Here is a 23,115-nt window from a genome sequence, read left to right as displayed (position 1 = left end):
GGAACCGTGAGATCGTGACCTGAGCTGAAGTCCGACGCTTAACTGACTGAGCCACCCAGGGGCCCCTGCACTCTATTTTTGAAGGGAAAGCTTTCTGTACGCCCATTTGTCATGGCAGAAAGGTCTGGAGGGAAGTGCCTCAGCTGTCAGTGGGGGAGGCGGTGTGGGACTCGGGGTGTTTGCGGGGCTTTCCGTTTCCGACCTGCCGCACTTTTTGCACCATCTGTCTTTTCAGTGAGTGTTGCTGCCTTCGTGGTAGAGTGTTACAGCCAAGGTGGCAGTGTTGGGAATTCTGGCAGTGTTGGGAATTCGTGCTTGCCTGGAGAGGTCTCCTGAGGTCAGCCGTGGAACTCAAGGTCACAGCTGATCCCGGTCATTGCTCTGTGCTGGAGGCGTCTAACTGACTTAGCAAGACGTGGCTCGAAGTAATTCTAATACTGAAAGCTTCAGGACCCGGGAGGCTGTAGGACAAGAGCTCCCATCAGTGAACGCACACATTCCGTCCTGCAGGGAGCAGGGGGGAGGTGGGCAGGGTCACAACCCCCCCACCCCCACTTGGGCAGACCGAGAGGCCAGGAGGAGGAGGAAGCTGCCTGAGGGCGTCCCACGGGGGAAGGGCAAAGGGAACAAGTCCCAGGCCCAGGAGGCCTGTCCACCGGGACGCCGCCCTACCCCCAGGGGCTCAGTTCCAGGGTCGGGCCCTCTTCAAGGATAAGGGCCCTTCCTTCTGGCACCCGTGCATCCCTCTTCAGCAAGTAAAAGGAACAGGCGTGCTTTTTTGTTAATAAAGTAGAATAGCATTTATTTCTTTCTTAGAATCTTTATTATACATGCTGTATTCATGGAAAATCAAGACCTCAAATTGGATATAAAGTATGTCCAGCTGGGCCGGTTAAGTCGCGGTTAGCGCGGGAACAGTTACACTGACGCTTTCTTCCCCTTATAGGTGGCCATCATTTTCTTGATTTCAGCAATAGCTTTGCCTGGATTCAGCCCCTTGAGAGAAGAAAAGAGAATCAGTACCAAAGGGTACGTGAGACTGAATGAAGAACCCAGGGCCTGGGGCGAACCCCCCTCAAGTGGGGCTGGGGTCAAAGCAAGGCGATGCGAATCTCATCCTTTCAAAGCCAGGGGCTGGGGCTCAGGGCTCTCCGGTGTCCACCTGGAGACGCCTCACAGCGGCCGGACGGCTCCGGTGACCCCTCCCGCCCTCCTGCGCAGACCCACGGGGGCCGTGTGCTCGAGACGCACGCACGTCCAGGAGAGGGCAGCTCTTCCACGGCCACGGCCGGCGTCCCAACCAGCCGGCAGCCCTCAGTCTCTTACGCGTTCCCGTGGACACACGAGAGCCCTCACGGGTGCCGGGAAGGAAGGGCCCTCCCTGGGGACCCTTCCCAAGCTCCCGTGGCAGCCTGACTGGCCAGTAACCCTGCTTCCGCAGGAGGCACCATGACGAGCCCAGTGAGCGCCGGCCGCCTCAGCAGGGCACAAGGACGCAGCCGAGGTGAGAAGAGAGCCCCGTCTTTCTAGGAGCACAACTCTACCCTTGAAATGACAGTGTGGGTCGTACGGGCCCTGAGCAGGAAGTGGAAGTTTGGTACCTCTAACACCCGTGACCTGGGCGGGGGGGGGGGGGGGGGGGAGGAGTGGCGCTGCCCTCTCAGGGGCCTGAATCTGTACGCACACGCAGCTCCAACAATCGTGCAGAGGAAACTGAGGGAGTGAAGAAGGAGGTGGCACTTTTTAAAAAGTTTACTTATGTATTTTGAGGGGGGAGAGAAGCAGAGAGAAAGGGAGAGAGGGAGGAAGGGGGAAGGAGAGGGAGGGTGAGGGACAGAGAGAGGGGGAGAGAGGAGTAGAGAGGGAGAGAGAATCCCAAGCAGACTCTGTGACACGGGGCTCGAACTCACGAGCCACGAGATTGTGACCTGAGTCTGGTGGACACGTAACTTAGGCTCCCAGGAGGTGTCACTTTTTTTAAAAATTTATTTTATTTTTTTAATTTTATTTTTTACTTTTTAAAATTTACATCCAAATTAGTTCACGTATAGTGCAACAATGATTCCAGGAGTAGCTTCCTTAGTGCCCCTTCCCCATTTAGCCCATCCCCCCTCCTACAAGCCCTCCAGTAACCCTCTGTTTGTTCTCCATATTTAAGAGTCTCTTATGTTTTGTCCCCCTCCATGATTTTACATTTTGTTTCCCTTCCCTTATGTTCATCTGTTTTGTCTCTTAAAGTCCTCATGTGAGTGAAGTCATATGATTTTTGTCTTTCTCTGACTAATTTCACTTAGCATAATAGCCTCCAGTTCCATCCACGTAGTTGCAAATGCAAGATTTCATTCTTTCTGATTGCCAAGTAATACTCCATTGTATATAGATACCACATCTTCTTTATCCATTCACCCATCGATGGACATTTGGGCTCTTTCCATACTTTGGCTATTGTCGATAGCGCTGCTATAAACGTGGGGGTGCATGTGTCCCTTCGAAACAGCACACCTGTATCCCGTGGATAAATGCCTAGTAGTGCCATTGCTGGGTCGTAGGGTAGTTCTATTTTTAGTTTTTTGAGGAACCTCCATGCTGTTTTCCAGAGTGGCTGCACCAGCTTGCATTGCCACCAACAATGCAAAAGAGATCCTCTTTCCAGGAGGTGGCACCTTTTAACAACTTTCTCACTGATGCCAAGCACCCGGCTCTGCCCGAGATCAAGCCCGTCCGGCCAGCTGGCCCTGCCCAGATGCTCCGCCCTGGCCTGACCCCGGCACTCCCCTCTCCATACTGGACTCCGCGGGGGCTGATGCCCCCGATCTTAGGCTATGGAGCCGGTGCTGTCCGCCCTGCAGTCCCCACTCTGGTGGGGCCGAGTAACTATGACGCCTCCCGAGGCCAAGGAGGCTGTCCTGGGAAGCCCTGGAACAGGATGGTCGGAGGAGACCCACGGGCTGCTGTGGAGTGCTGTGATCAGGACGCTCCAGATGATGGGATTTCTTTTAAGCCACCTCCCTCTCCTCACTCATGGTGTCACCTAGCCTCGTGACTGCCTGGTCCCATCCGCTGAGAACCTTTTGTATGTTCGACCCTACTGCCAATAAAGCACTTCCATAGTGTGGGGGGTGGCGGTGGGGGAGGGGGAGAAATGTGTGGAAAGAAAGAAAAGAGAAAAAGAGAAAGAAAAAAAGAGATCTTCAGAAGGAAAGAAAAGGAGAGAGAACACTCTTCCAAGGCTGCTATGGAATGATCTCGAAAATAAATTAAGGGGTAAAGGCAGTGACTGGGACTGAACAGGCCCTGTATGCATTTGGTACAGCGTGCAATCTCTGGAAAGGCACACGAGAGGCGGGGAACATAGGCTGCGTTGGGGAGGTGGAGGGGGTGATGGGGTGAGGGATGAGCGTCCACGGCGCCCCTGCCCGCCTCCGCTTACCACAGGACTAGGGGGTCAGCACACCCGAGCCCACCTGATCTGGGGCAGCAGGAAGAGGCTAGTCTGGGAGGCAGGGGGCCTGCTTTTCTGGCCTTGCCCTGCCCCGACAGTGACCTTGGCAGGTCGCTGCCCTCCCTACTCCTGCCCCGGGCTCGGCTTCCCCGTCTGTAAAAGGGTCCCTTCCAGTTCAAACAATCTGGGCCTGTGTGTCCTCCCATGGGTTCCAGACAGCCTCCGTTCTTGTCTGCTCCCATGTGTCATGCAAAGACGCCCGCCAGGGAATGCACCCAGAAGCCAAGTGCCCCCCGGAGCTGCTGTCTCTGAGTCTGGAACAGGCCGGGCACCCGTCTGTGGACCCATTTACTGAGCGCTCACTGTGCCAGGAGCTGTTCTGAGCACGTCAGTGGTCTAACTTGCCCCACAAATTAGAGGTCCCGGGGGCAGAGCCTCACCCCCGCCTGGGGGCCCCTACCAGGCCCCACTGCTGATGGACCACGAGAAGCACCGTGGCAGAGACGGGCACCTGGAAACACGGGTGTCAGGCAAAAAAAGAAGGGAATTACCCACCTGGATGTCCTGTTTAAGCTCGGCTGCCTCCCCCCACGCTTTCTTTAAAGCTGCTGGCTGGTTATCCCGGTTTCCATCTTACTGCCTGCTCACACACTCACCCCACTGCCTATAGTCTCTGCTCGAGGGGCAGCCATGCTCTGAGCTGCGTGGCCCGGGCTGCTCCCTGCCCACCGCCTGGACCGAAGGGCAGCCAGCCCACAGCGGGCCACGCGCCTCGGATGTGGCACAGAAACGCAGAGAAGACAGGCGGATGGCCGGAGCTGAAATCAGGGCGAGTCCAGGAAGCAGGAGGACGAGCAGGAAGGGGAGGGAAAGCTAGGTGAGCTCGAGCTGAGACCGAGAAGAGACCCCGAGAACGAACGGGCTGGCTGCGAGAGCATAGCAGACTGGCTGTGGGACGCTGCGAGACGGAGGCACAGGGACACAGAGGGAACCGCGCACATGGCACTTCGGACGCTTCGGACATGCCGGCCCGGAGAAAGGGCGGAGGGCCGCCGGCGCCTCGTACCTTGGGGCAGGTCCTCGTGCAGTTCATGATGGTGTGGCAGCGATACAGGGAGAACGGGTCCTGCAGCTTGGCCAGGCGCTCCTCCGTGAAGTCGTCTCTGGAGTCGATCATCCAGCGATAGGCCTGGGGAACCGGGGGCCGAGGCGCTGAGCTGGCAGCTTAACCCGTCACAGCTCAAAGCCCCAGGCAGGGGTGCAGAAGGGAGGGAGTCTCTCAGTTTAGGGGCCTCGTCTCTGCTCCTTAAGTCCTGCCATCTTTCAAGGCAAGGCCCCCCCCCCTCCTCGGTAACCCCCTTGATTAACGACCCCCCAACTTCTGAGCCACACTGCACCTGGTACCCTGGTGCTTAATTACATGCAAGCAGGCACCGCCCCCTCATCACTTCAAGGCGCTCATTGGCTTCCTGGATGCCCAGCTTCTGAGTCAGGGAACCGCCTTCACAGCACCTACCCACGGTCTCCCGTAGACTGATGACTTAAGATCTCTGTCCAGAGAGGATATTTAATATTTGTTCCACCGACAGACTCCCGTGATTGGCCAGCCCATCTGGGAGCCTGGCCTGGGCCGGCTGAAGGCGGTCAACCGCCCGAGCACGGGCTGCTGGCGCAGGGAGGCGGAGGGGGCTCCGTTCCCCAGGACCTCACAGCGATGGTGCGGGTGCCAACGGTGAACGAACGGGCCTCGTCGTTCGATCTTTTATGTGGATGGGAATCAATGCTGCTAAGTGGTCACACCGCACGGAGCTTCCCTTTTTGTGGGAAGATGAGAAATGAGAACTGGTGTTTTTGAGCTGCTCGAGAATCTGAGAAAAGCACTGCCCAGAAACTTAAAAAGCACAGCTTTATGGGAAGGAACAAAGGCAGTTTCCCTGCAGTGAGTACACATGCAGTGATGTGCCCAGAAAGGCCGTGCTGCCTCCTCTCCAAGCAACCCCTAAACCCAGGACTCCAGGTTTTCATCAGCCTGGAAACAAGTGCCAATCTTACAGCTGGGAGGCTGCCCCTCAGTCAAATTTCTCTCTCCGGCCTGCACGTCCAAACTCCCCGGGGAGGGAGACGGGGGGCTGCCTGACAGATGTGGTCTGGGGAAAGCGGGCACGTGGGGAAGCAAGAGACAGCTGCACAAGGAATGCGTTTTAACATCTGCAGGGCGTGCGTTGCCTCGGGGTGACCCTCACCACACAGAAACGAGGTATCTTGCAGAAGATGTACTGAAACCACGCGAAGTCCAGGCACCCCATTGCCCTGCCTGTGACGGACGCCCGTTGGCATCCTGGTTTCCAACAACCCACCGTCCTCTTGGACTTCTGGATGCCTCAGTTTTAACTTCTCTTAGAGCAACGAAGGAGCACCTTACCTGCATAAGGACTGCAGGTCCCAGGTATTTGTCTCCGTTCCACCAGTAGCTGGGGCAGCTGGTGCTGCAGCAGGCACAGAGAATACACTCATACAGCCCGTCCTGTGCGGAGGGAAAGGGCATTCAGGGGCCCAAGGCCGAAGAGACTTGGGTTTCTAGCTGACTGAATGTGATGTCGGCGGTCGGCACGTGAACAAAGCGACTATTTGCATGTGAGTTTTCTTGGCAAAATCCTAGGGGTGGCTTGTAGGGATGTATCAGATTTGTAAAAAGAGATCTTGGAACCAAAATGTAAACATTTGCTGGATTAGAACCCAGAGTTCTGAAGGCCATGTACAATGTACTTATCCTTTAATACACCATCTCTGTTACCTAAAAACAAACAAACCCCCCAAAAAGCAAAACAAAGAAAAGCAACCAGGGAAACCTGGGTGGCTCAGTTGGTTAAATGTCCGACTTCGGCTCAGGTCATGATCTCAAGGTTCATGAGTTCGAGTCCCGTGTCGGGCTCTGTGCCGACCAGCTCTGAGCCTGCTTGGGATTCCGTCTCCCTCCCTCCCTCCATGTCCCTCCCCAGCTCGTGCTTTCTCTCTCAAAAATAAATAAACATTAAAAAAAAACAAAACAAAAAAACTTCACAGCCTGGATACTGGAACTCAGAGTGACAGGGCTGTCCCCCACCCTGCCCAGCAATCCCTGGACTCTCGGTGTCAGCAAAGAACAGCAAGGTTCTAGTCCCAGTTTTGCCACGAACTCCTTTGCTCCTGTCTGCAAAACAGGTGGTGGAAGCAGGACCACCAACGGCCAGGACGTGTCTGATTTGCCCCCGAGTGTCAAAGAGCCTCTGATGGGGGCGTCAACTTGGAAAAACCTGGTAATCTGCATACAGGTTTCTTTTGAAAAAGACAAACATCCTGCAACACGGTAATGACGTGCCCTTCTAGGCAGTGTGGGCCTGCTCCAGACCCCCTGGTCCACTGTGGGCCCATGTGGGTTCACACTGCCCACGTGGTCCCGAGAGGATGGCAGTCCAGCCCCTGGACAGATGCTCTTGCAGTTTCCTTCCAGAACACACTAAATAAACGGTCCGCACGATCCCATGCTGCCACTCTCCACCCCATCCCCCCAAGCCACACTTCCTGGCAAGCATCTTGGCAACAAGATTCCTCAAAGCAAGACAATAAATGGGGACTAATGACCAGTTTCTCACGATCTTCTATGGACTGCAGGTACTGCTGCTTGCCTTCCTGGGATTCATCCTTCTTCTTCAAATAAGGCTCAATGGATTTGTACTGAGCATAGAAGTTGCTCAAGTCCTGAGGTTAAGAGGCAGAAGGAAAACAGGGTCAGATTTCACCACCACTCCTTAGCTTCCTTATTCACCCCATTTCGTGGACAATCCCTACTTCCCCCCCGATCCTACAGAACTCTGACTCACTTCGGCGTGGATCTGTGCAAAGACTACAGAAGGAGAAATGGTCAGCATTAATTGTGGCTCGGAAATCTCTCCTTCACCCACTCAGGAAGCCTTCCAATCCCATAGCCCCTCCAGTGAAGGTGGTCAAACACGGGGAGGCAGAAATTAAAGTCCAACGCGTAACCAGTGTTGCCTTCCCCACTGGGATTTTCCACATGAATTCTTTGTAGTTATGGCCAAATTCTTGATTCTGGGACTGTTCCAACTCTACAATCTTGTGCCCAGTTATTCCCAAACAATCCTCACCAAATGAGCTGCTGGAGAATCTTCTAGGTGGGTTTATCTTCCACCATTCAAATTCCTTAACTCAGGGAAAAAGCCTGCCCTAAAGAACTGATAACATATCTCTCTCTCTCTCACACACACCTCTTCCCCTCTCCCCTGAAGATAAAAAAGGGGGAGGGATGGGGGGGATAGGAGACAGAAGGGGGGATGGGAGGGAGGGAGGGAGGGAGGGAGGCAGAAACTCACGGGAACAAGATCCTTTATCACATACATATGTGGAAGAGGGTAGATTTTGGAGACTTTGCTGAGGTTGGTGTCAATCCTGCGGGTGCAAGCCAGAGTGTTGCCTCCGTTGATGTTCATCGCGCAAGAGCCACAGATGCCTGATAGAGAGAATGCATTTAACACCTCCTCCCTGCCCCCGCTTAGGCGGTCCAGCTTCAAACTCTTTTCTGGAATGTTGTTCCTCTACCATCAGGGGCAGCACTGACACAGAATCCACTGGGGCAGGAGGTGATGCTGTTTTCCCTCTCCTCCATCTTTCTGCCTGGAATGCAGATCTAGCGGCCGTAGTTCCAAAAGCCATTTTGGGACCGTGAGGTAACCTTGAGGCTGGCATCGACACGCCACAGATGGCGCTGGGAGACAGAAGGGGCCTGGGGCACTGGTGGCATCACACAGGGCCCACATCAGTCCTAGCTCCAAGATTCATGTATTTCCAGGGGCATCACAGAGGGCCCACATCAGTCCTAGCTCCACGATTCATGTATTTCCAGGGGGGGGGGGGAAAGTTTTTTTTTTTAAACTCCCTGTTACTTGAACTCAAACTCTAACAGACAGAAACCAAAAGCAAAATATCATCTTCCGGTTTAGGCCTGGGTGTGATCACCCACATAGAACTCTTACTCTGTTTTCACCAAAACTAGCAGCATAGCGGCTCTGGGGATATGAAACCCACGTAAACTGGCTGAGCACTGACCTTCCAAGGAGAAGAATGAACTAACTGGAACCAAAGCACAGCAAAAATAAGGTGCTGACGCAGGACCCTGAAAGTGAGACTTCTCTTTGCCTGGACTCACGTCCCGTGTAGGGAAATTTCCTAGGTATTTCAGAGTTTAAAGATGACTATGCAGTATGAATCCACTTCTCTGAAGCTGTCTTTTGAAGATCAGGCCAGAGAAATGTGATTACTTGTGAGACGTGCACTGGGTTATCACTTTAGTAAGACCACTCCCTTCTGTGAATCTTAATAAGCGTGTCTTAAGCAAATACTCCTATAGTTCCCCAGGGGACTGAATGTCGTCAATATATTTATGTAAGCCTGGCATCCCAGCAGAGAAATATGCTTTTGTAAGCGATGGCATACAATTTAAAAAATAAATCTGGGGTGCCTGGGTGGCTCAGACGGTTAGGTATCCAACTTCGGCTCAGGTCATGATCTCACAGCTTGTGAGTTCAAGCCCCGCGTTGGGTTCTGTGCTGACAGCTCAGAGCCTGGAGCCACTTATGCTCTCTCTCAAAAATAAACAAATTTTCTTCTTCTCTGAAAAAGGCTCCCCTAGAAATTCTCTTACCAACAAGGGAAGAGAAAGGAGTGGTAATTAATATCATTCTGCTTCGTAGTTTTTAGTCCAGATGGGCCACAGCTTATATGTCTTGGCTCTGAAAAAGTCTTACGGGGAAAGGTTACTGAAAAGCATCTATATTTCCTGTGTTGCCAGGACTTACATGGGGAAGGTTGGTGTTTAATTACAGCAGAATGTTCCCTGAACAGCAGGACTCAGCCAAACTACGGTAATATCTGTCAGCATTTGGTACACTAAATCCCATCCTGTAAGATTAGATGAATCAAAGCAGATGTCTTAGAAGCAGGACTGAATGACCTGAAATGCACAGCAGAATGAAGATTAAAAAGTGATGGGCCAATATCTATAGTGACTTTCCCTTTTAGGAAAGGTTATTTTAGGAAGAAGATTCAATCACTTGTTTTGGCCCACACTACCCTCTGTTTCGTTTTCTCAGGTTTTCCAAGCCTGGCCAGCAGACCGTACCGCCTGAGTGCAGTTCTGGAATCTGACAAATCTGGCGGACTCCTGGCTCCCCAACTATCTGTGTTTTTCTGGAAGTCCCTTAACCTCCCCGGACCTCAGCGTAAACACTAATAGGGCTGGTCTATTCCGCGTAAAGTGAACAGAACAGAGCCGGGCACGCACACTGTGCTCCACGGCCATCGGGACCAGTCAGCCCTCGTAGCATCCCTCTGTGACTTTTGTGATTGGTACTCAAAACGTACCACTGAAGATTATCTAGGGGTTTTCTTAAAATCAACTCATGTTTACTTAGATTTATGTTAAAAAACTTTACCACTGTGACACTGTCATTAGTAATTATATTTTTCTAACGTATCATATAAACACACGGCTATTAAAGTAAAACACGCGGGTCTGAATACTGCTGGAAATCAGCTCCTGCGACACCGGCTGCACACTGTGGGAAACTCTGTTCCCACCCAGAATGTTCCTACTGAGCAGCTGCTCTGAGCGTGCGTAAAACAGCTTGGCAGGGGTGCGGAAGTGGCTGGCTAGCAGACCCAAGCTGGTCCCTGAGGGTGTGACAGCTCACGGGGACCGCCGGATGCAGTGACCGTGTGACATAAAGCTCCTGACGGGAAGAAAATTCAGAAACCAGAGCTTGTACTACGGTTCGAATTTTTGACACATTTACCCAAGAAAAGGAAGTGCGACGCACAGCAAGGTCACCCGGCGGATGGCCAGCTGTTCGGGTAGCTGTCTCAGTCGTGGCCGGCCCGGGCACCAAGCATAAGGGTCTAAAGCCTAATAAGGAAGGAGATACTTACCTTCTCTGCATGATCGTCGGAAAGTCAAAGTCGAATCGATTTCATTCTTAATCTTGATTAAAGCATCCAACACCATAGGACCACATCTGACCAAAAACAACAAGACACTCCAGTCGTACTGATGCGAAGTCCAATGTACCTACACTTCATTATTATAATATGACCTGACACGTCTGTGTATATTAGCTGCTCTTACCCTTTTGGCTTTCTGAGGTCACACTCAGGAATTTTTCCATCGTTCTATTTTTGTGTATTCTTACACATTGTAAGTCCTGCAGAGTCACGCTGCGTATACATTTCTAGGAAAAGGAAAGCTGAAGGAGCAGAGAGAGAGCCCCCTTACTCCAAAGCACTGCGAGTGCCCATGCGTGAGGGGGCAGTGGGGTGAGAGGAAGGGCAGCAGCACAGGGCTTGGAACTTGGGGCGCAGGCCTGGCGTCTGAGAACCTGGTCAGAACCCTGGCTCGGCCACTCGCCAGGTTCTTGGCAAACCGCTTCATCAGCTTCCCACCTACGAAGCAGAGGCAGCCCCTACATCTCACGGGACCGCTGCAGGTGAATTAACACACAGGACAGTCAGACAGAGTGCCTGCCACATTCGCTCAGTGTAACTGTGATCATCATCGTGCAGAGGCTGCAGTTGTATGAACGGTTCACTCTCCCTGAGCCTGTTTCCCTGTCTGTCAAATGGAACCAAAACTTAAATCGCAGGATTATTACAAAGATGAAATAAAAGCATGCGACTTTCACAGTATCTGGCACAGTCACGTGCTCAACAAACCTATTTCCTGGTTGTCACGCCCATGCCTCCCAGTCCTGCTCTATGCATGGGATTTTAAAAAATATGCCCCGCCCCGATATCCTTTAGCATTATCCAGATTTCTTTTTTTTCTACTTTATTGAGCTATAATTGCCATATGACATGCAAATTTAAGGTGCACAGCATGATAGCGTAGCACATAATTTAATATACGTATATACTGGGGCGCGTGGGTGGCTCAGTCAGTTAAGCGTCGGACTCTTGATTTCAGCTCAGGTCTTGATCTCATGGTTTGTGAGTTTGAGCCCTGCGTTGGGCTCTGTGCCGACAATGCAGAGCCTGCTTGAGATTCTCTGTCTCTACCTGCCCGCCCTCAAAATAAATAAACTTAAAAAAAAAAGCGCCCCTAGGTACATATGGTGAAATGATCACCACAACAAGATTAGTTAACAGGGCCGCATTATCTGTATTTCTATCAGCAAGATGCAAGTACCCCTTTCACCCTATCTTTGCTAACACTGGGAACCACCCTTTGAAAACCTCTGCTATTTTGAGAATGGAGAAGTATTATCGTTTTAATCTGAGATCTTTGAGTATTTCAGTGGTTGAGTATCTGTCATAAAGCCATTGATGTGTCTTCACGCTCCAGCTGCTTATTGGAAGTGTGCTGTGCCAGGTTCCACGCTGGCTGCTGGACATACACCAGAGAACAGATGAAAACCCTGCCCGCGAGGCACCTTCATTCTAGTCGACTATGCTACAGACTCGGTCCACCCATGTTCTTTGCCTCTTTGTTTAGGAGATCTTAGGAATTGTTTTTAAAGGAAAAAATCTTTTTTAAAGCTCCAAAACTCATCATTCCCAGTACTTCACTTCTGACACTCCTGGTCACCAGGCGTGTGGTTTCCGGAACCGAGCAATCCTGCAACCCCAGCTGGGTGTCCCCACAGTGTAACTCAATCTGGCCCCACCACCACTGGCCGGTGACAGCATCAGATCCCACAGCTGAAGGGCTCGGTCCCAGCCCCCACCCCCACCGTCCTCGGACACCCGCTGCCCGCTGCAAGCTCGGGCTGTCCCCTGGAAGACTGGCTGTGGATCAGAGATTCTCATGATCCCCTCCCTTGGGTTTGAGAGTTGCTAGAGCAGCTTACAGAACTTGGATAAACAGGTAATTTACTAGGTTCTGATTTAGTAGAATGGCCAAGTGGAAGAGGTGCACAGGGCACGGCGCCCAGGAAGGGGAGCAGAGCTTCCGTGCCCTCTCCCTGCACCTGCACGAGTTCACGCACCCAGACTCTCTGAACCCCACAATCCGGGTCCTTTCATGGAGGCTTCACGGCACAGGCATGATTGATTACATGGTGCTGCTGGTCGGTGGTTTGACCTCTAACCTCTCTTCCCTCTCAGGTCAAGGGGTAGGGCAGAGGGTTCCAACAGTCTAAACACAGGGTTGGTTCCCTAGTAATCAGCCCCCAACCCAACCTGTGGTTATCTAGACTTCTAGAAACCACCTCATTAGAGTAAACTCAGGCGGCTGAAAGGGGCTTGTCATGAATAAAAAATACAAGCCCATTTCACCTTCAGTATTTATCCGGAGCTATTTCAGGAACTGGGAACAAAACCAAAACTATTATAACAAAAGATGACCCTATAGCTCTTATCACTTTGGATCACAAGGGTTTTAGGAGCCAGAAACCCTGGAAAAGACCAAATTTATACCACCAATCTATTCTATCAGTGGCGAATCCTGCCCCTCCCTCACCTCCAGCCCATAACCAGCAATTGGCTATTTGACTTCTTATTTTGGTAATGGAACTTTTAAACCACACAGATTTAAATGCTTACATGTTACAGTTGACCACCCTTTCCCCTTATGATACTATCACTATTTTTTTAATGTATGTATGTATTTATAAAATTTTATTTTTTAATAATCTCTATACCCAATATGGGGCTTGAACTCATAATCCCAAAATCAAGAGTCACACACTCCTCTGCCTGAGCCAGCCAGGGCCCCAGGACTATCAATTTTAAATCTAAAAAGATTAAACCCCTTCCTGACGTTTCAAGACTAGAATTTTCCTCTAGATTTTACATTAAAAAAAAATGTGTATTTATTTTTGACAGAGAGAGAGAGAGAGAGAGAGAGCGCGCGAGTGCACACGAGCAGGGGAGGGGCTTGAACTTATGAACTGTGAGATCATGACCTGAGCTGAGGTTGGAAGCTTAACTGAGCCACCCAGGCACCCCATGCATTTTAAAATTATTCCCCCCAAATTACAAAAATTGCTAATCAATTGCCCCAAATCACTGACTAAACCTTCTTTTGCTTCTGATTCATGGTACTTCCTTCTGGTATTCTGTAACAGAATTTCACTGAAGTAGAGTTTATTTTGCAACTTAAAAAAATTCAAATGATCTGTCTATTCTTGTCCTGGCATGTTTTAAATGGCAGCAATCCTCTATTTTTACAAAAATTTCAAATATCAAGTTAAAAAGCCAAAGCCCTCCCTTCAAGTGATCTCTCCTGCTAAATTTCATAATAGCTAGGGACTGTTAAAGAGTTTGGTATATTTTTCTCACACCTAAAAAAAGCAATATATATAATAACACCTTGCTTTTTTCATTCAACATCTCCAATAAAGGACAATAATCACCTGTTTTCCTATGGAAGGACCCTTAGCTTGCTTAAATCCTCCTCTATCATATACAATGATGCAAATAACATTTTTACATAGAAATCAAGATTTTTTTGGCTATTCTGTGTCCCTTACATTTCCATAGACATTTTAGGATCTGCTTGTCAATTTCTGCAAAAATGACTGGTGGGCTTTTGACAGTAATTGTGTTGAATGTGTAAATCAATTTAGGGGTGCAGTGCCACCTTAAAAAGATTGTTTTCCAGGGGCGCCTGGTTGGCTCAGTTGGAGGAGTATGTGACTCAGTCTTGTGAGTTTGAGCCCCACGTTGGGCGGAGACTACTTAAAAAAATTGTTTTCCAGCCCTTAAACATGGGATGTCTTTCCATTTATCTAAGTCTTTAATTTCTTTCCTTTTTTTCTTCCCCCCCATTTGAGAGTGAACAGGGCAAAGAGAGAGAGTGAATCTTTTTTTTTTTTTTTTTTTTTTTAGCATTTACTTATTTTTGAGACAGAGAGAGAGAGAGCATGAACAGGGGAGGGTCAGAGAAAGAGGGAGACACAGAATCTGAAACAGGCTCCAGGCTCTGAGCTGTCAGCACAGAGCCCGACGCGGGGCTCGAACCTACGGACCGCGAGATCATGACCTGAGCCGAAGTCAGCCGCTTAACCGACCGAGCCACCCAGGCGCCCCAGGGAGAGAGTGAATCTTAAGCAGGCTCCACACTCAAGTGTGTTGCCCAATGTGGGGCTTGATCCCTTGACCTGGGGATCATGACTGGAGCCATAATCAAGAACTGGGACACTTGGGGCACCCAGGGTGGCTCAGTCGGTGAAGCATCTGACTCTTGATTTTTAGTTCAGGTCATGATCTCACAGCCTGAGCTGGAGCCCTGCAATGGGCTCTGCACTGACAGTGAGGAGCCTGCTTGGGATTCTTGCTCTTTCTGCCCCTCCCCCACTTGCATTCTCTTTCTCTAATAAGGGTTAAAAAAAAAGGAATGTATAATACCATCTTAAAAAAAAAAAAAAGGGTCGGATGCTCAACAGACTGCACCAGCCAGTTGCCCCTAGGTTTTTAATTTCTTGTCACCGATGTTTTATAGTTCTCAGCGTACAAGTCTTGCATTTCTTTTGCTAAGTTGGATCCTCAGCATTTTATTCTTTTTCATGTTATTGTAAATGGAACCATTTTCTTATTTAAGGACTGTTCACGACTAGTTTATAGAAATACAACTGATTTTTATATACTGATCTTATATCCTCGCTGAACTAGTTTATTAGATCTAATAGTTTCTTGGTGTGGATTTGTTAAGATTTTCTATATACAAGGTCATGTCATCTATGAAGAGTTTCCTTCTTCCTTTTCAATTTGCTCTATTTTCTCTTGCCTAATTTCCTTGGTTAGAACCTCCAATAAAATTCTATAATGGCTGATGCTAGTAAAAAAACAAACAAAAAACCCCTTTTTGCATGACCTTGTACCATGCAACCTTGCTAAATTTACTTATGTCCTTGTAGTTTTGTAGATTCCCTGGAATTTTCTTTTTTTTTTTTTGGTAGATTCCCTCAAATTTTCTATGTAACCAATGATGTTATTTGTGACTGGTGACAGTTTTATTTCCTCCTTTCCAAATTTCATGCCCTTTATTTTTAACTTGCCCTTAATGCACTTGTTCAAATGTCATGTAGAACACTCAACAGAAGCGGAGTGGACACCCTTGCTATGTTCCTTATGGGCAGAGCACTAACTATTTCATAGTGAGCTGTCGATTTTCCATAGATGCTCTTTATCTAGTCGAGGAAGCTCCCCTTCTTTTTTCAAGTGTGCAGACTTCTGGTTTTTCTCCTTTATCTTGTTACTATGGTGAATGACACGGACTGATTTTCCAATTTTCCTAAATGTTTACTTACTTTGATAGAGAGGTGGGGGTGGGAGTGGGAACTGTGAGCAGGGAGGGGCAGAGAGGAGAGAATCTCAAACAGGCTCCACACCCAGTTCGGACCCTGAAGGCTGGTGTGGACTCCATTTCACAAACAGTGAGATCATGACCTGCGCTGAAATCAAGAGTTGGACACTTAACCAACTGAGCCACCCAGGCACCCATGATTTTCCAATGTTAAAACTACTCTGCACCCCTGGGACAAGCCCAAACTTGGTTATTAAGGCATTATCCTTTTCTTATAGATGGTTAGATTTGATCTGCTGAAATCTTGAGAATTTTTGTGTCTATGTTCATGAAAGATACCAATCTATATCCTTCCTTTTTGTAATGAGACGTCTCCATTAGATTTTGGAGTCAGGTTTTGATGGCCTCCTAAAATGAACTGGGAAGTGATTATTCCTTGTTTATTTTCTGAAAGGATGTAACAGGCATTAGGAGTTTTCTTAAATGTTTCATGATTCATCAGTGAAGCCACCTGGGCCTGGAGTTTTCTTCATGAAAAGGTTTTTGACAACGCATCTCATATCTATAATGAATACAGAACTGTTCATATTTTCTTTTTATTTGAGAGAGAGAGAGACAGAGAGAGAGCGTGCGCATGAGAAGGGGAGAGGGACAGAAGGAGAGAGAATCTTAAGCACACTCCACACTCAGCATGGAGCCCAACATGGGGCTTGATCCCAGGACACTGGGATCATGACCTGAGTCAAAATCAAGAGTCAGATGCTCAACCGAGCTATCCAGGTGCCCCCTGTTACTGTGTTCTATTTGAATTCCATTGTGGTCAGAGAATACACTCTAGAAGATCCTAATTTTTTGGAATTTACTGAGATTTGTTTTATGGCCCAGCATCACAGTGAATGTTCCCTGCACACTTGGTAAGAACATGTATTTTACAACTGTTTGGTGTGGTGTCTCAAAAATATTAATTAGATCAAGATGACTGATAATGTTCAGATGATCTGTCTTTAGTTAAAAAAAATTTATTTTTAAATTATGTAAAAATTCTTAAGGTTTATTTATTTATTTTGAGAGAGAGAGAGAGAGAGAGAGAGAGAGCGCGCGCGCATGTGCTCAAGAGAGAGCACGTGTGGGAGCAGGGGAGAGGCAAAGAGACAGGGAGAGAGAATCCCAAGCAGCCTGTGCACCATCAGCACGGAGCCTGATGTGGGCTCGAACTCACAAACTGTGAGATCTTAACCTGAGCCGTAACCAAGAAATCAAGAGTTGGGCACTTAATCCACTGAGCCACCCAGACATCCCTTTCCTTTTTTTTTTTTTTTTTAAAGAGACAGCATGAGCGTGTGAGCAGGGGAGGGGCAGACTGAGAGGGAGAATCTTCAGCAGGCTCCATGCTCAGCGTGGAGCCTGACTCAGGGCTCGATCTCAGGACCCTGGGATCATGACCTGAGCCAAAAACCAAGGGTTGGACGCTTAACCGAATGAGCCACCCAGGTACCCCATGCCAGTAAGATCTTTAAATTTTACTTAGTTGAGTTTTGTTTTTAACAATATTTAAAGTGTATTTCTTATAAGTAGCATGAAATTGGGTTTTGCTTTTTATCTATTCTGACAGTCTTTGCCTTTTAATTGGAGTGTTTAATGCCTTTAATGATATAATTATTGATGAGGTTGGATTTGGCTCTCTCATTTTACTATTTGTCCCAACATTTTTGCCCCTGTTCTTTCTTTCCTGCTTTAAGTAGCATTTTTAGATGGAGTAAGCAGTTTTGGAATTCCATTTAATTTATATATTGGCTTTTAGCTATCTCACTCTGCGTTTTAATAAATGGTTATTCTAGAATTATAATGTGTCCTTAACTTTTCGACCTATTTCGAGTGAATACTGTACCATTTCATGTACTGTAAGAACCCTCCAACCTTACAGGTCAACCCACTCCCAGGCCTCATGCTGGTCATCACACACATTACATCTGTGTAAGCGGTCTGTTACACAACACGGTATTAGGTTGTTAACAGTCATATGTATACTTTAATGGAGTTTAGAGGAAAAATGGTTTCCTATTTACCATAGCTAGTGCTTTTCGTTCCTTCTCCTTTCTTCCTTCTCAACAGGCAAGACAACTTCTCACACTGCACTTAGTACAGGTCTTCTGGCTGTGAATTCGTGGATTTTTTATTACCTGAAAATGTCTTCATCCCATCCTCACCATTTTGCGGAGTACAGGATTCTGGCTGACGGTGTTTTTCTTTCAGTAATGAAGCGATGGCGGTTCATGGTCTTTGGCATCTACAATTATTGAGTAAACAATCATTTGTATCGCTTCCCAGGCTGTAATGTGTTTTATCGTTCCTGCTTTCAAGATTTCCTCTTTCATTCTGATCTTCAGCAACCGGAGTATGATGTTCCTGGGTGTAGTTTTCCTTGTATTTACCTTGTCTGAAGTTCATGCTTCCTGAATGTGTCAATTATGTCTTTCACCGGCCTGGGGAATTCTTGGTCATTAGCTCTTCAAGTATTTTTTTTTGCCCTTTCTCTCTCTCTACTCCTTCTGGGACTCCAATGACATATGTTAAACCTTCTGATATCATTCCAATCTTTTTAGTCTCAAGAACACGTGATTCTTGTTAATGTATTTTCAGGGTCACTGAATCTTCCTGCTGTCTTCAATCTGCTATCCGGTAAATTTTCTATTTCAGATATTGCTGTTTTCAGTTCCAGATTTTCCATTTGGTTCTTTTTACAAGTTTCTATTTCCCTGCTGAGATTTTCTAGCTCGTGAGCATCTTTTCCTTTATCTACGAGCATAGGGATAACTCCTTAAAATCCACATCTAGTTCCAACACCTGGACTGCTCAGGGCTGGGTGGCCTCCATTGCTGGTCTTTCCATTTGAGTATGGGTCAGGTTTCACTGTTTCTTCATATGGTTAGTAATTCTGGACTATGTGCTGGACTTTGTGAATAAATGACGTGGCAACTCTGGATTTTATCGTGTTTCTCTATAGAGTATCGATTTAAAAAAAAAATCCTTTTAAAATAGTTTTCTATTTTAAGTACACTCCATGCCCAATGTGGGGCTTAAACTCACGACCCTGGGATCAAGAGTTGCATGCTCTACCGACTGAGCCAGCCAAGGGCCCCTGAGTTGTTTTGTGTTTTTTTTTAAAGCAGTAATTACTATGGGCTGAACTTCAGACTTGGGCAGTTCACAAACAGACTTTGGGGCTCCCCCTCTATGTTTCTTTCCAGGACTGCCCCCTCGTTTACTGGTTACTGTGGTAGCTATACAACATCAAGCTAGGAAGTAAGACTGTGGTTTTATCGTGTTTTTGGCCTCGTACCTCTGCTTCCACTGGGGCTTGCCCTCAGGTCACAGAGTGTAAAACCAGTAACATTCTGTTCTTCCAAGTGTCAACTCATTCCCAGTGTCTCTGGTCACTCTGTTGTGCCTGTAGGTCATTACTGCTTGTCTTCTGTCCAGAGTTTATAGCTGTTACTTGAGGGTTAGTACGATGAAAGCTACTCTGCCGTAACCGGAGAAGAATGCAATTACTCTTTACGTTTTTTAGCGTCAAAAAATAGTTATGGGGGCACCTGGGTGGCTCAGTCGGTTAAGTGTCCGACTCTTGATTTCGGCTCAGGTCACGATCTCAGGGTTCACGGGATTGAGCCCTGCATCAGGCTCTGCGCTGATAACACGGAGCCTGCTTGGGAGTCTCTCTCTCTGCCCCTCCCCTGCTTGTGCTCTCTCTCTCTCAAAATAAATAAACATTAAAAAGTTAGTTATGAATTTAACTCTTCTGAAGTTTCAGCCACATTCTGTAGGTTTTGATTTGCATTGTTTTTATTCTCCAAGTATCCAACAATATTTGAAATGATTCCTTAATAAAAGTAGTTGTTTAAAAGAGTGCTTTTTAACTTCCAAGTAGTTAGAGTTTTTTGTTTTTAACACGCATTTTACTAATCACTTTTGGTTGTTGGGTATTTGGTAAGTGTCTGTCTGACAAGGTTATATATCAACTAACTCTAGTGCTTAATAGAACTTACATGTTGGTAAAGTCAAAGAAAGCATTTAGAATAGTTTTCAAATCTTTTTTTTTTGTGCCACGGAAGCTTTTGTTCAAAACACATAAAGTCCTTATTCATTTACAAATAAAACAGATTATGAAATAGGACAGTTCTGATTACACTGGAGAGGGGAGAGGTGGTGCAGTGGGGAGCTGGGGAGCCCAGCTCACCAGATTTTCTTCCGTTTGGCTGCCTGTGGAGGTCCTCCGGGGTGGAAGATGATGAGAGTGGTTCAGAAAGAGGTGAGGACTCGCCCCGCTGTCGCTGGCTTTGAAGACGGGGAGTATGAGCTGCGGGGTGCATGGCCTCTAAAACCTGGGGGCGGCCCTTAGCTTACAGCCAACAAGAAACCAGGGACCTCAGTGTTGCAACCATAAGGAACTGAATTCTGCCAACAGCCCAAGGGAACAGAAAGCGGATTTCCCCGGTCTCCAGAAAGAAACAGGGCCTGCTGACACCTCGACCCATGGTCTGATGACACCTTCCCCAGACTTCTAACATGCAGAACTGAAAAGTAATAAATCCAGGCGTTTTAAGTCGCTAGGTCTGTGGCGCTTTGATATGACAGAAAGACAAATAATACAGAGGTATGGATCTCTGCTACTATTTTAACTGCATCGCTATCTTGTCATATTACCATTCCAGAGACATTTACGGTGTCCTTCCAGCTCTACCAGTACTCCTAGAGACTTGTCATCCTCTGGGGGGGCCCGGGTGGCTCAGTCGGTTAAGTGTCCACCTCTCGATTTCGGCTCAGGCCACGATCTCATGGTTCGGGAGTTCGAGCCCCACGTCGGGCTCTGCGATGACTGTGTGGGGCCTGCTTGTGATTCTTTCCATCTCTCTCTGCCCCTCCCCCACTCATGTGCACGTGCTCTCTCTCTCTCTCAGAAAGAAATAAACTTTATTTAAAAAAAAAAAGAAATTTGTCATCCTCTGATTTGGGGAAAGGAAAGGAATTTTACAAAAGTTATTCTTCCTGGTATTAATTATCTTTTCGAATCAGGTGCCTACCTCATTCATTTGAAAAAGAGACGATAAATTCCAGGGCCACTGGGTGATCTGTTTTTAAACCTTCCGCGGATGTGAAAAGCAGGTCCCTGACTCGGATCAACAGCTCACCTTCACTTAGCAAACATCTAGCTCTCACAGAGATACTCACTTATTCAAGTCAATTTCATAAGTTTGCATACGAGGCTTATCTCCCGTCTTGTCTGGGTCCCATCGGTAGATGGCAAACTTCTTGATTCGGGGAGCTGTGGCTGCCGCTGTCTGTGCCCCCCGGCAGGCCTGAAATCGAAAAGGTTCACAAGAAGGGGGGGAAAAAGCTATTAAAATGCAAGACAAATCCTACTGTTTAGCTGGTGCTATAAACTACAGCACTGGCTATAAACCCACACGTTACTGTCTTCTTGCAACAGGCATTCAATAGCCATCAAATATTAAGCACCTAGCACATCACGTACCAGACATGGTGCTGGGGGCTAGTGAAATAGCACTTAACGAAACAGTGTTTGCCCTCACGGAATCTACTTTAAGCAAGAGAGAAATTAAATATTTATGATAAAGTATAAAGAGGGAAGAATACAGAAAAGACTTACATTAGTACAAGAGATCAGGGAAGGCCCCATAAATGATAATGAAGCTGAGACTGGGTGAGTAGGGATTAGAGAGTGTTATAAACTGAGGGAACAACACGTGTAGAGGCCTGGATGGGGGAGAGCACAGCGCATCTGGGAGAAAAGTCGAATATGAGTCAGGGGGGCTTGAGTAAGGTCGGAGGAGTGGGAAATGTGAGGAAGTCAAGATTCTGATGTTACCCTAAGAGCAATGAGAAGCCAGAACGAATTATCAGGTGGATGACATAATCATTTTTATTTTTGAGAATGATATCACTGGCTACAAAGGAAGAATTGTCAGGCAACACGCGGAGAGACCAGTAGAAAGCTACCGCGGTTGTCAAAACGAGATGCCGGTGTTTCTAGATTAGGTGTCTCCATCAGTCTGGGCTGTTGTAACAAGACATCAAAGACTGGGTGGCTTAAACACGACAAATTTCTCACGGTTCTGGAGGCTGGGAAGTCCAAGATCAAGGTCTCAGGCAGACTTGGTGTCTGACGAAGACCCTCTTCTTGGTTGACAGATGGCCACCTCCTTGCTGTCTCATGTGGCGGAGAGACAGATCTCACGTCTTTTCCCCTTTGTGTAAGGGCACTAATCCCATCGTAAGAGCTCTACCCTCATGACCTCATCTAACCCTGATTCCCTCTCATACGTTCCATCTTTAAATAGCATCATAATGGGGATTAGAGTTTCGACGTTTGAACTTGGGGGAACACGAACGCTCAGCTCACAGCACTGCAGCAGGAAAGACGGTGAAGAATACTGTAAAACAGAACCCATGTAGGGAACTAACCAACACCCGAGTCCTGTTCTCCATGATGATTCTATCCCATCTCCTGGACACTTACATCTCTGCCAGTGGGTCTCACACGGTGAGCTCAGCAACTCCAGAGTGCTACCACCTTAGAGGCTGCTATGAGAGGGTCAGGTTAAGAGGGCTGGTCTCTGGTTAATTCCGTCCTTCACCAGAACAGCTTCCCCATAACATATTTACAAAAAGGGTGCTGTTGCTCAAAAGTTTTATATTTAAATTCACACTCATTTTTTTTTCAAAATTTTTTAATGTTCATTTATTTTTGAGACAGAGAGAGACAGAGCATGAACGAGGGAGGGTCAGAGAGAGAGGGAGACACAGAATCTGAAGCAGGCTCCGGGCTCTGAGCTATCAGCACAGAGCCTGACGCGGGGCTCGAACTCATGGACTGTGAGATCATGACGTGAGCTGAAGTCGGTCGCTTAACCGACTGAGCCACCCAGGCGCCCCAATTCACACTCATTTTTAAGGCCACAATTTATTATTGCCAGGAACTGTAGTAAATGCTTTATACTAATTACTCCACTGAGTCTTTGTATGAGAAAAATGAGGCTCAGCGACCGAGCAATGGGCCCATGATAACACAGCTGACAAGAGGAGTTATGACTGGAACCCAAGTCTGTCTGACCCCAGAGCCGATGCTCCTGAACACTGTACTAGTCATTTGTGAATATTTGGAGGTTTCTTCTTGGCTCTGTCTCCTTTTTATGTCTCAATGCCTTGAGGGCATGTGTATTAGAGTTCTCCAGAGAAACAGAACCAATAGTGTGTCTATCCATATAAATGCATGATACATATGAAAGGTATATATACACATATACATATACATAAAAAGAGATTTTTTTTTTTATGAGAAATTGGCTCACATGATTATAGA

The 23,115-nt window shown here is 47.7% G+C and overlaps 2 protein-coding genes across 2 annotated transcripts in view; one reads left to right on the top strand and one right to left on the bottom strand.

Moving 5' to 3' along the window:
• Positions 1–774: 774 nt before the first annotated feature.
• Positions 775–23,115, bottom strand: part of SDHB (succinate dehydrogenase complex iron sulfur subunit B) — a 30,783-nt gene continuing 8,442 nt past the window's right edge. The window contains exons 2-8 of the mRNA XM_019461527.2: positions 20,964–21,091; positions 10,424–10,509; positions 7,813–7,949; positions 7,064–7,180; positions 5,865–5,966; positions 4,509–4,631; positions 775–996 (exon numbers count right to left, since the gene is read on the bottom strand). Of these exons, the coding sequence (XP_019317072.1) occupies positions 919–996; positions 4,509–4,631; positions 5,865–5,966; positions 7,064–7,180; positions 7,813–7,949; positions 10,424–10,509; positions 20,964–21,091 (771 nt within the window). The 3' untranslated portion in view covers positions 775–918. The remainder of the gene's footprint in view (positions 997–4,508; positions 4,632–5,864; positions 5,967–7,063; positions 7,181–7,812; positions 7,950–10,423; positions 10,510–20,963; positions 21,092–23,115) is intronic.
• LOC109274189 (serrate RNA effector molecule homolog) lies at positions 992–3,075 on the top strand. The gene is made up of 2 exons (XM_019461529.2): positions 992–1,504; positions 2,598–3,075. Exons 1-2 carry the CDS (start codon positions 1,450–1,452, stop codon positions 3,041–3,043), a joined length of 501 nt encoding a protein of 166 aa, XP_019317074.2. The 5' UTR covers positions 992–1,449; the 3' UTR covers positions 3,044–3,075.

Source organism: Panthera pardus, unplaced genomic scaffold (assembly GCF_024362965.1).
Source record: "Panthera pardus isolate Hobbes unplaced genomic scaffold, ASM2436296v1 HiC_scaffold_11, whole genome shotgun sequence".
In the NCBI taxonomy this organism is placed as follows: Eukaryota; Metazoa; Chordata; class Mammalia; order Carnivora; family Felidae; genus Panthera; species Panthera pardus.
Note: the sequence above shows the minus strand (reverse complement) of the source record. Positions and strands in the feature narration are given on the sequence as shown.

What these genes read in the sequence shown, in the direction of transcription:
- LOC109274189 (XM_019461529.2), top strand. Translation starts at nt 1,450, where the DNA reads ATGACGAGCCCAGTGAGCGCCGGCCGCCTCAGCAGGGCACAAGGACGC. An exon ending in GGCACAAGGACGCAGCCGAG is followed by an intron (nt 1,505 to 2,597) that starts GTGAGAAGAGAG and finishes GCTGTTTTCCAG; the next exon opens with AGTGGCTGCACCAGCTTGCA.